At 32.8% G+C, this 12,771-nt stretch overlaps 1 protein-coding gene across 1 annotated transcript in view; it reads right to left on the reverse strand.

Moving 5' to 3' along the window:
* Positions 1-6,764: 6,764 nt before the first annotated feature.
* The window catches only part of LOC136025105 (uncharacterized), a 107,668-nt gene continuing 101,661 nt past the window's right edge, over positions 6,765-12,771 (reverse strand). The window contains exon 23 of the mRNA XM_065700835.1: positions 6,765-6,922. Within this exon, the coding sequence (XP_065556907.1) occupies positions 6,915-6,922 (8 nt within the window). The 3' untranslated portion in view covers positions 6,765-6,914. The remainder of the gene's footprint in view (positions 6,923-12,771) is intronic.

A 12,771-nucleotide genomic window follows, 5' to 3' on the forward strand; every position in this document is an offset into this window, starting at 1 on the left:
AAAATCCCCCTGATAATGTCTTTATTCATCCTAATAACCAATACTATATGTAAACAATGGGCAAAGTTCATAGCTTGTAGCCCCTTCCCAGGGACTGGAGGGGGGAGGTTAAGTCATTCTCAAAGACATAGCTAATAGATTTTTCGACTACGCTGAACACAATGGCTATCTCAAAATTTTTGTCTGGTGACTTTGGGAAAAAAATGAGTGTGGGAGGGGGTCTGATTGCCCTCCAATTTTTTTGGTCACTTAAAAAGGGCATTGTAACTTTTATTTCCGCTAGAATGAGCCCTCGGGCGACATTCTAGGAACACTGGATCAATACAATCACCCCTAAAAAAACATTCTTCGGGCAAAAAATACAAAATTCCACGTTTTTGCAGATAGGAGCTTGAAACCTCTACAGTAGGGTTCTCTGATCGTGTGATTTTCATTAAGATTCTGACTTTTAGGGGGTGTTTCCCTCTTTTTTTGAAAATAAGGCATATTTTCTCATGCTCGTAACTTTTGATGGGTAAGACTAAACTTGATGAAACTTATATGTTTAAAATCAGCATAAAAATTCATTTTTTTTATGTATCTATTGGTGTCAAAATTCTGTTTTTTAGTTTCGGTTACTATTGAGCGGGTCACTCCTTACTACAGCTTTTTACGACAGACTGTTTGATAAAACTTACTTATGTCTATCCACTTTCTTTAAACAAACAAGAGGTCTATGTCAACTAGCTTTAACAAAGTCAAATGTAATTTTGAGACCAGGGATTTCAAAGTAGGTCAAATGAACCTCGGTATGAATAAGTAATTTGTAAAACATGTAAACCAATATAAAAATTTTAAAAAAAAAAGGTTTTTAGAAAACAAAAAGACAAATGAATAAAGAAAAGTACCTTTATCATAATTATAGGCCACCCTTAAGATAGAAATGAACAAAGCTTCAATTATGAATCTGTTTTGTTTAAACAGACAGAAGGGGCAAACCTCCAAGCTTTGACAAATTCAATCTCACTTCTGGGCTCCTTCCTTTTCAAAGGGGACTTTCTTTGGATTGTTTCTATCAAACAAAAAACAAAAGGGACAGCCTCAGATACAAGTGATTTTCCAATTACCCTACATACCAAAGAGGAAATCATGCAGCTGTGCTATGCATTATCTCCACCCCCCCCCCCATATATGGAAATATATGGCCGAAATTTTATATTTCCAATCCATTCTAGCCCCTGTCACTTGTTTTTCTACTTCTTGTTTTGTTACAGTTGATACAATTTACAGGTACATGGGATGAAGTAAGAGAGACAGATTGACAAAACAAACAGGAAACAAGAAATTTCTGTAATATATTTTCATATTAGGAGGATTAGAGGTAAAGCAGAGCAAGGCTGTATGTAAAATGTGTTAGCTACAATTATTCTACAAATATGAAGCATGAATTGTCTTTTTTATTGTGTTTTCTTCTCTTCAGATGTTTCTTCTCTTCCAAATCAAACATTCCATACCAAGAAAAATTAGAAACAAGCTATAGTCTATGCTGATTTAGTGATTTTTTTCAAGAATCTAGAAAATTTTGATTCTATGCGTTTACCCCCCCCCCCTTGGAAAATAGGATTTTCTTAACTTGAGAAAAATTTTTTAGACATTTTTATTAACATAAGCACAATTCAATATAGAAAAAAAGTAAAAACAAAAATATGCTTGAAAAAGCGATCGGTTTGATACCATCCATGCCAATCCTTCGTACCAATTCAAATAAAAACGAGGGTGTTACAAAAACATTAATAGAGAAGGAATAAATAATGGCAAAGAAAAACAAACAAATAAAATATATTCATATGGTCCGGAATTTGAGATCTGGCACCATAATCTATAGATCAAAACCGAACTTAACTAGTTGATAAATACAAAGCACTGTTTCAATCGTCAAAAGAAGATATTTTGGTACAAGCAAAAGGTCTTGAGTTGCAAAATAAGTCGTCTTGAACAAATACTATTAAAACTAGCATAATAAGGCTTCAGATCTAGAACGGCTAGAACGACTAGAACGGCAGATCTAGAACTTCAGCGTAAAGAGCGTGGGACTGCGGAGGGGACAACCCATTTCATATACGGAGTAATTTCTGTTCGTTTTAAGTTTTAATGTCGCTCCTTACTTTCAGTTAAAAAAACTAGTTTTTTTTATTTAATTTCTGAACGTTTTTGAATTAATGCATGTTTGATTTTGGCTCTCCGCACATAAATTATTGAAATGAAATTAGTATATTAATTTTTTTTGAACTGATCATGCAGCTGTGCTATGCATTATCTCCACCCCCCCCCCCATATATGGAAATATATGGCCGAAATTCAGCTGTACAATTCAGCTAACAAATTCAGCTGTACAATTCAGCTGTACAAATTCAGCTAATACAAAGCACTGTTTCAATCGTCAAAAGAAGATATTTTGGCACAAGCAAAAGGTCTTGAGTTGCAAAATAAGTCGTCTTGAACAAATACTATTAAAACTAGCATAATAAGGCTTCAGATCTAGAACGGCTAGAACGACTAGAACGGCAGATCTAGAACTTCAGCGTAAAGAGCGTGGGACTGCGGAGGGGACAACCCATTTCATATACGGAGTAATTTCTGTTCGTTTTAAGTTTTAATGTCGCTCCTTACTTTCAGTTAAAAAAACTAGTTTTTTTTATTTAATTTCTGAACGTTTTTGAATTAATGCATGTTTGATTTTGGCTCTCCGCACATAAATTATTGAAATGAAATTAGTATATTAATTTTTTTTTAACTGATCATGCAGCTGTGCTATGCATTATCTCCACCCCCCCCCCCATATATGGAAATATGTGGCCGAAATTTTATATTTCCAATCCATTCTAGCCCCTGTCACTTGTTTTTCTACTTCTTGTTTTGTTACAGTTGATACAATTTACAGGTACATGGGATGAAGTAAGAGAGACAGATTGACAAAACAAACAGGAAACAAGAAATTTCTGTAATATATTTCTGTAATATATTTGTAATATTTTCTTAACTTGAGAAAAAAATTTTAGACATTTTTATTAACATAAGCACAATTCAATATAGAAAAAAAGTAAAAACAAAAATATGCTTGAAAAAGCGACCGGTTTGATACCATCCATGCCAATCCTTCGTACCAATTCAAATAAAAACGAGGGTGTTACAAAAACATTAATAGAGAAGGAATAAATAATGGCAAAGAAAAACAAACAAATAAAATATATTCATATGGTCCGGAATTTGAGATCTGGCACCATAATCTATAGATCAAAACCGAACTTAACTAGTTGATAAATACAAAGCACTGTTTCAATCGTCAAAAGAAGATATTTTGGTACAAGCAAAAGGTCTTGAGTTGCAAAATAAGTCGTCTTGAACAAATACTATTAAAACTAGCATAATAAGGCTTCAGATCTAGAACGGCTAGAACGACTAGAACGGCAGATCTAGAACTTCAGCGTAAAGAGCGTGGGACTGCGGAGGGGACAACCCATTTCATATACGGAGTAATTTCTGTTCGTTTTAAGTTTTAATGTCGCTCCTTACTTTCAGTTAAAAAAACTAGTTTTTTTTATTTAATTTCTGAACGTTTTTGAATTAATGCATGTTTGATTTTGGCTCTCCGCACATAAATTATTGAAATGAAATTAGTATATTAATTTTTTTTTAACTGATCATGCAGCTGTGCTATGCATTATCTCCACCCCCCCCCATATATGGAAATATATGGCCGAAATTCAGCTGTACAATTCAGCTAACAAATTCAGCTGTACAATTCAGCTGTACAAATTCAGCTAATACAAAGCACTGTTTCAATCGTCAAAAGAAGATATTTTGGTACAAGCAAAAGGTCTTGAGTTGCAAAATAAGTCGTCTTGAACAAATACTATTAAAACTAGCATAATAAGGCTTCAGATCCCCCATATATGGAAATAATAATAATTATATGGAAATAATAATAATAATAATAATAAAAAATTAATAAAAAATTAATAAATTAATATATTAATAAAATTAATATATTTATAATATAATAATATAAATTAATAATATATTTAATATATTAATAAAATTAATAGTTTTAACTGATCATGCAGCTGTGCTATGCATTATCTCCACCCCCCCCCCCCATATATGGAAATATATGGCCGAAATTCAGCTGTACAATTCAGCTAACAAATTCAGCTGTACAATTCAGCTGTACAAATTCAGCTAATACAAAGCACTGTTTCAATCGTCAAAAGAAGATATTTTGGTACAAGCAAAAGGTCTTGAGTTGCAAAATAAGTCGTCTTATTATAATAATAATAATAAATAATAATAATAATAATAATAATAATAATAATAATAAAAAATTAATAAAAAATTAATAAATTAATATATTAATAAAATTAATATATTTATAATATAATAATATAAATTAATAATATATTTAATATATTAATAAAATTAATTTTTTTTTAACTGATCATGCAGCTGTGCTATGCATTATCTCCACCCCCCCCCCATATATGGAAATATATGGCCGAAATTCAGCTGTACAATTCAGCTAACAAATTCAGCTGTACAATTCAGCTGTACAAATTCAGCTAATACAAAGCACTGTTTCAATCGTCAAAAGAAGATATTTTGGTACAAGCAAAAGGTCTTGAGTTGCAAAATAAGTCGTCTTGAACAAATACTATTAAAACTAGCATAATAAGGCTTCAGATCCCCCATATATGGAAATAATAATAATTATATGGAAATAAATAGGTCTTGAGTTGCAAAATAAGTCGGCTTGAATACTCTTGAAATACGTCTTGAACGACTAGAACGGCAGATCTAGAACTTCAGCGTAAAGAGCGTGGGACTGCGGATCGTCGTGGACAGTCGTGCGTTCTCAACAAATATATTAATTGTACAAAAGAAAGAAAGGCGATATGAATAGAAAATATATGGAGCGCTAAGTAAATCTGAAGCCAGGGTGATATTTAGACTAAGGTCAGGTCATTCAGGAATTCAGACATATAGACCAAGTTTTTATAATGAAGATCCGAGATGTGCTTTTTGTGGAAAAGAGGAAACATAGAGCATCTTTTACTTGAATGTGCGGGAACAGAAGGCAGGAGGAATGATATTAGACAATTTATTAGGGAAAAAAGAATTTGACAGAATAGTGACATACTAAGTGGAGCAGGCTTGAACAGTGACTGTGCTGATAAGTTGATACGCAAGTTTTTAAAGGATATTAATCGGACAAATCTTATATAAACCAAGCGGTATAGTGATTATAGCATAAGAAGCCTCCCTGAGTCCTTGCAGGAAGAGAGGAGGAACCATCCATGTCAATTCAATAAAATAAGTTTATATAAAATAAGAATTATAAGCTGACCAATAGAATTCTAGCCATGCAAAAGTAAGTTTCGATTTATCATTTTTTAATTTTAGGCCTATTTCAATAAATGTTGGGTAATATCCTGCAATCTGAATCACATATGCCTAAAGGCATTCCTAGGGCAAGTCAAAAGTTTGAATTTTGGCAGTAACCTTTACACTGAGGCTCCAAGACTTGTCTAGATTCTTGAAAATCTTTGTTACAACTTTTTGAGGCTCTAGATTTGACCTTAGCTTGGTAATTTGAGACCCAGAGATAAAACCTTGCTGAAGCAATACACTGCAAGTACCTTAGTGGTCACAAAACATTGTTAATCTAATTACTATTTTTTACTACATTCTTCAAGATGTTTTGTATCTTCAGCAGGACTCATGCATTTCAGCCGGTAAATATATGACCGCCCATATTATTGACTTACCAATAAAGAAAACATACAACTCGATACCTTTTTTATGCTCTTTACGAATAAAATAATCGCTTCTATTGCAAAATTCATATTTAAGCACTTTTTGAGCTCTTAAAAATGACGAATTTTCAATTAAAGTATAAGTTATCGGTCGTTTTCCGACAAAATAATACTACACTTTCTCAGCGCCGTTTTCTCGGTCGTTTTCTATAAAATAATACAACATTTTCTCATTGCCAAAATTATTTATAATAAGGTTAGGTCAAAAAGTGCTTAAATTTGAATTTGTGATAGAAGCGATTATTATATTCGTAAAGAACATAAAAAAAGGCATTGAGTGGTATGTTCACTTTATTGGTAAGTCAATAATAGGGACAGTCATATATTTACCTTTCAGCCTTACCCTATAGGGCTATGGATAAATTTTCAGGTCAAACTCTAGCTTAGCTTCTTTTTGCTATCTTGGAAAGGGGTTAGCCTAGGTCAGGAAAATGAAATTCTCAGTAATGAATCCATGGCCAAAAATGGGTAAAATTTTAGTTTAGCTAGTTTTGACTATCTTGGAAAGAGATTATGTTAGAAAAATGGGTAAACTACCAATAAATTGAACATACCACTCGATGCCTTTTTTGATGCTCTTTACGAATACAATAATTGTTTCTATTGCAAATTCAAATTTAAGCACTTTTTGAGCTCTTAAAATGACAAATTTTTAATTAAGTATGGGTTATTGATCGTTTTCGACAAAATAATGCCACATTTTTTCAGTGCCAAAATTATTTATAATTAGGTTAGGTCAAAAAGTGCTTAAATTTTAATTTGCGATAGAAGCGATTAATATATTCGTAAAGTGAATAAAAAAGGCGTAAAGTGGCATGTTCACTTTACTGGTAAGTCAATTATACGAACTGTGATACATTTACTGAAAAATGAAACTTTCTGTAATGAATCCAGGGCCAAGAACTTACCCTTGGAAGGTACTGCCAAGCTTCAATGTTAACCCTTTTCTGAATCACAATCTTAGAAATTTGCCTACTCAACAGGTAGTTGAGTATATCAAACTATCTCTTGTAGTCAGATATAGCTACGGACCTCATTGGCGCTTCGGTCTCCATCAAAGAACCTTCACGAGCCTAAAAACCAAACAGAATTAAAGCTAAAATTACATAATATGATCCTAAAACCAATTTTCACCCTCAAGGTAGAGGTTAAAATTTAGTTAAAGTAAAGAATAGTACGTAAATTCACGGAATTTGAGGCAGTAAAGGACGCCCATAGAGTTGGGCTTTCAATAGGTTGAAAATATCAACCTATTGATGTTTTCAACAAAACATCATTTCACGTTAATTTTCAATTATCAGTTTATTTTCCTCTGGTTTTAGTTCTGAATTTTTTTTTTTTTTTCAAAATTTAGGAAATGTATTTGTATATCTTTAAAACCTTATGAATTGGGATTGAGCAAAGTTTTGAAGCTGAAACCAGTTTTGTTTTACTTCATTTAAGCAGAAGATCTATTTTGCAAGGTTTCACTTTTATAACACATAGATTTTTAAAGGTCATCAAAGGTCAGGACCCGCTAGAGGGAGAAGGAGTGGAGGTACTTCAAAATACCTTTCCGGGACATACTTATGCCTTTAGACCCATCCCTGAAAGTTGCATTTTCCTAACCTAACCCCCTGGTGCTCTTTTACAGGTTGTATAAATTGGAAAACAAATAGCAAAAGCTTTTTTTTTCTTTTTTTTTTAAGGCTAGAATATCACAAAGCTAAGTATTCACCATACTTGTTTGCATCTTAAGCAAATGCAGTCCCTGCTGGAGCTTCGTTGACACCTGCCTTAAAATAGTTCGTCTAAACAAAATATACAGTTAATGGAAGAGTAGTGAAAATCCAACTTGGCTTTTTTTAATATTTTCTTTTTTTCAAACATTTGTTTTTCTTAGGTTGGGAATCCTTTGTTGACAGGGTAAAGATTTGATTCCTGGCATTGCCAGTTTATTTGGTTTGGAATGGGGGTCAGTGATGTTACTCAGTAATCTCAGGCAGAGTTAATCCAGCTCTGAATGGGTACATGGAGAAATGTGGGAAAGGTATGCAGGAAGGCTGTGCAAAAGCACAGGGTGGCTTACCCCCAGCCCCCCATCGCACTTCTTGGCCAAAGGGTCACAAAATGGAGATCAGTACTGCCAGTTTAGACCTTGAGCTGCCAGTGCTGCCATATTAACTTATTTACATATTGATGTTCAGTTTGCACACATTTTATCTTCATTGATTTTTAAAATCATTTAGACAATCAGCCAACAGTCTCAAAGCACAATTATTATTAAATATTTTTTCAGCAATTGCTGACTTTCCATTTATAATAAATGTTTATTGCTGCGTATAATGTAGATATTTTGAAGTCACTAATCATTAAGAAGTCCATTTTATAGTTTTATCAATTTTTGGGGTAATAAACCTTTTTTAATCACCTTAAAACATTTATTTAGGTCCCTTACTATTACTGCCTTTTCTATTACACTTCAATGATTGAAATGCATTGTGTTCACTAAAAATTTTGAAAATCTAACCTATTTTACCAACCTAAGGTTGTTCACAAAGGTGTAAGAAAATATTTAAGCACTGGCTTAGCCACAGAAACCTTGTAAATGTGATATATAAATGTAAGTAAGATGGTTCTTACTTTGGCCAAATCCGTGGAAGTATGGATGAGAGTGTGGGTCATGTGATGTATGTGTAGAATTGAGTGAGATGAGTAATGAAGTGTAGGTTTGATGAGAGATGGCTGGTGAATGTTATAAGGGATGAATGTTTTACAAGATTTAAAAATTTTAGACAATTGCTCAGGTTGAAAATGGAGCACAGAAGTAAAATTTTGTGATTTATTTTTCTTTGTTTCTGTTATGCTTATGCAATGTCAAATATTTTAAAGTTAATTTTCTTTTTTGTTTTGAATTATCATAGCCCTAGGGCTTTAGCAATAAAAATAAAAAAAAAACAAGTTTTTTAACTGAAAGTAAGTAGCAACATTAAAACTTAAAACAAACAGAAATTACATAGCATATGAGAGAGGCTGTCCTCTCCTCAATAACTCGCTCTTTACGCTAAAGTTTTTAATTTTATAGACAGTAGAGTTGTGAGAACGAGTCAAACTTTTAGCGTAAAGAGCGGGACGTTTAGGAGGGGACAGCCCCTTTCATATATGTAGTAATTTCTGTTCGTTTTAAGTTTTAATGTCGCTCCTTACTTTCAGTTAAAAAAGCCTTCTTCTATTTAATTTCAAACTTTTTTGAATTGATCCAAGTTTTTATTTTGGCTCACCATACATGAATAATTGAAACGAAATGTGCATATTAATTTCACTTTTTATAGCTAAATGGCTTTCTCAAAGTTTTGATCAGACGATTTTGAGAAAAAGAGGGGCGGAGAAGGGGGCCTAGTTGCCCTCCAATTTTTTTGGTTACTTAAAAAGGCCACTTGAACTTTTAATTTTGTATACGAACGTTTTTATTAGTAATAAATATGCGTAACTTACGAATTAACTTCCGTAACAAACTTCTATATTCGTATTATTTATATGAGGGGGATCACCCCCTCGTCAATACCTTGTTCTTTACACTAAAGTTCAAATTCTTTAAGAATGATCCCTGAATTACAAAGCCCGTTTAATTACAATAACTAGTTAAATTACAAATCCTCCCATGTATCCTCCTCCCATCAAACCCCTCCACCAGAAAAAATCCCCCTGATAATGTCTTTATTCATCCTAATAACCAATACTATATGTAAACAATGGGCAAAGTTCATAGCTTGTAGCCCCTTCCCAGGGACTGGAGGGGGGAGGTTAAGTCATTCTCAAAGACATAGCTAATAGATTTTTCGACTACGCTGAACACAATGGCTATCTCAAAATTTTTGTCTGGTGACTTTGGGAAAAAAATGAATGTGGGAGGGGGTCTGATTGCCCTCCAATTTTTTTGGTCACTTAAAAAGGGCATTGTAACTTTTATTTCCGCTAGAATGAGCCCTCGGGCGACATTCTAGGAACACTGGATCAATACAATCACCCCTAAAAAAACATTCTTCGGGCAAAAAATACAAAATTCCACGTTTTTGCAGATAGGAGCTTGAAACCTCTACAGTAGGGTTCTCTGATCGTGTGATTTTCATTAAGATTCTGACTTTTAGGGGGTGTTTCCCTCTTTTTTTGAAAATAAGGCATATTTTCTCAGGCTCGTAACTTTTGATGGGTAAGACTAAACTTGATGAAACTTATATGTTTAAAATCAGCATAAAAATTCATTTTTTTTATGTATCTATTGGTGTCGAAATTCTGTTTTTTAGAGTTTCGGTTACTATTGAGCGGGTCACTCCTTACTACAGCTTTTTACGACAGACTGTTTGATAAAACTTACTTATGTCTATCCACTTTCTTTAAACAAACAAGAGGTCTATGTCAACTAGCTTTAACAAAGTCAAATGTAATTTTGAGACCAGGGATTTCAAAGTAGGTCAAATGAACCTCGGTATGAATAAGTAATTTGTAAAACATGTAAACCAATATAAAAATTTAAAAAAAAAAGGTTTTTAGAAAACAAAAAGACAAATGAATAAAGAAAAGTACCTTTATCATAATTATAGGCCACCCTTAAGATAGAAATGAACAAAGCTTCAATTATGAATCTGTTTTGTTTAAACAGACAGAAGGGGCAAACCTCCAAGCTTTGACAAATTCAATCTCACTTCTGGGCTCCTTCCTTTTCAAAGGGGACTTTCTTTGGATTGTTTCTATCAAACAAAAAACAAAAGGGACAGCCTCAGATACAAGTGATTTTCCAATTACTCTACATACCAAAGAGGAAATCATGCAGCTGTGCTATGCATTATCTCCACCCCCCCCCCCATATATGGAAATATATGGCCGAAATTTTATATTTCCAATCCATTCTAGCCCCTGTCACTTGTTTTTCTACTTCTTGTTTTGTTACAGTTGATACAATTTACAGGTACATGGGATGAAGTAAGAGAGACAGATTGACAAAACAAACAGGAAACAAGAAATTTCTGTAATATATTTTCATATTAGGAGGATTAGAGGTAAAGCAGAGCAAGGCTGTATGTAAAATGTGTTAGCTACAATTATTCTACAAATATGAAGCATGAATTGTCTTTTTTATTGTGTTTTCTTCTCTTCAGATGTTTCTTCTCTTCCAAATCAAACATTCCATACCAAGAAAAATTAGAAACAAGCTATAGTCTATGCTGATTTAGTGATTTTTTTCAAGAATCTAGAATCTATCAAAAATTTTGATTCTATGCGTTTACCCCCCCCCTTGGAAAATAGGATTTTCTTAACTTGAGAAAAAATTTTTAGACATTTTTATTAACATAAGCACAATTCAATATAGAAAAAAAGTAAAAACAAAAATATGCTTGAAAAAGCGACCGGTTTGATACCATCCATGCCAATCCTTCGTACCAATTCAAATAAAAACGAGGGTGTTACAAAAACATTAATAGAGAAGGAATAAATAATGGCAAAGAAAAACAAACAAATAAAATATATTCATATGGTCCGGAATTTGAGATCTGGCACCATAATCTATAGATCAAAACCGAACTTAACTAGTTGATAAATACAAAGCACTGTTTCAATCGTCAAAAGAAGATATTTTGGTACAAGCAAAAGGTCTTGAGTTGCAAAATAAGTCGTCTTGAACAAATACTATTAAAACTAGCATAATAAGGCTTTACTTGACTTGGACAGAAGTTAAAAAAGGGGAAACTTTTAGGGATTTTGATATTGAAAATAGGGATATCTAGGAATTTTCCACCAGCCTTTTAGGAATTTGAAAAAATTCGAAGTGGAAACACTGATTGTGTCGTTTACTAGTAGCATTCTGTTTTGGACATTTTACTGGACAACTGAAATCTTTTGTAAAAAAATATCCTCTTCCTTTTGTACAAAATATCCTCTTCCATCATAGTGCTCTCAAGTGCAAAGTGATGTTATTACAATGCTTTTATTCTTTTTTGTTTTGTCTGATATCTACAATTCATTATTAATAACGTTTTGGCCGGTGATTTGTTACTTCATGGACATTGTTGAGGTTTTTAAGGGATTTTGATTGATAGAAAAACTCGAATTCCAAGATATACTGGTTGAGGTATCAATAAATCATACGGCATAATACAAAATTCCAAGAAAAGGAATGTACCCTCTCCCAATATTATATGACCATTACTTCCAAGTCCATTGACACTATCCCCATAAAATAAATTGAATTAGCTTTAAAAGATTTAAATTATACGCTTATTTCAAACTTTGCTTTTTATTTTGAGAAAAGTGTATCATAAAGATTATTACAATAAAACAGAATCCAGACCAATACCCTCTTTTAAGTACAATACAAGTGTGCTGTACAACAATTTCTAACAGAAAGACATCCTAAACTCATTGACGAATAACAAAAATAATAAAGAATATGATTACGACATAAACGTGTCTTAGTTAGTAATTGGCAATAATTTCGAAAGATTTTAACCGTTGGGAACATTGAAAAGAATGCAGGAGATGGCAAATGGACAAAACAGGAAAATTTGGCACATAAGACGAAAAAGAAAAACAGTAAAATGGACAAAGGAGACACGAAAAAATTGATTCAAAATCGAAAGGCTACAAAATAATTAAGGGACAAAAAAAAGCTGAGAAATTGTTTTTGGAGAAGCAAGTTTTAGATCTTTTGCAGGAAAATCAACAGATGGAAGAAACGTTTAAAGCTCAATGTCTACAAAATCAACGCCTGAAAGATGAGGTCAGTATATTTATAGGGACAAGGTAAGTAGACTTAAATGTTGTTTGCATTTTTTTTTTTTTTTTGGCGGAATAAAGGATCAAACTTTTGTGCTCAGCTATGAGAGAACTAGGAAAAACAAGGCTCTTAATCCTTCTGGAGGAGCTCATAGATTTTATAAGATTTCTC

The sequence above is a fragment of the Artemia franciscana genome, chromosome 3 (genome assembly GCF_032884065.1).
Source record: "Artemia franciscana chromosome 3, ASM3288406v1, whole genome shotgun sequence".
Taxonomy (NCBI): Eukaryota; Metazoa; Arthropoda; class Branchiopoda; order Anostraca; family Artemiidae; genus Artemia; species Artemia franciscana.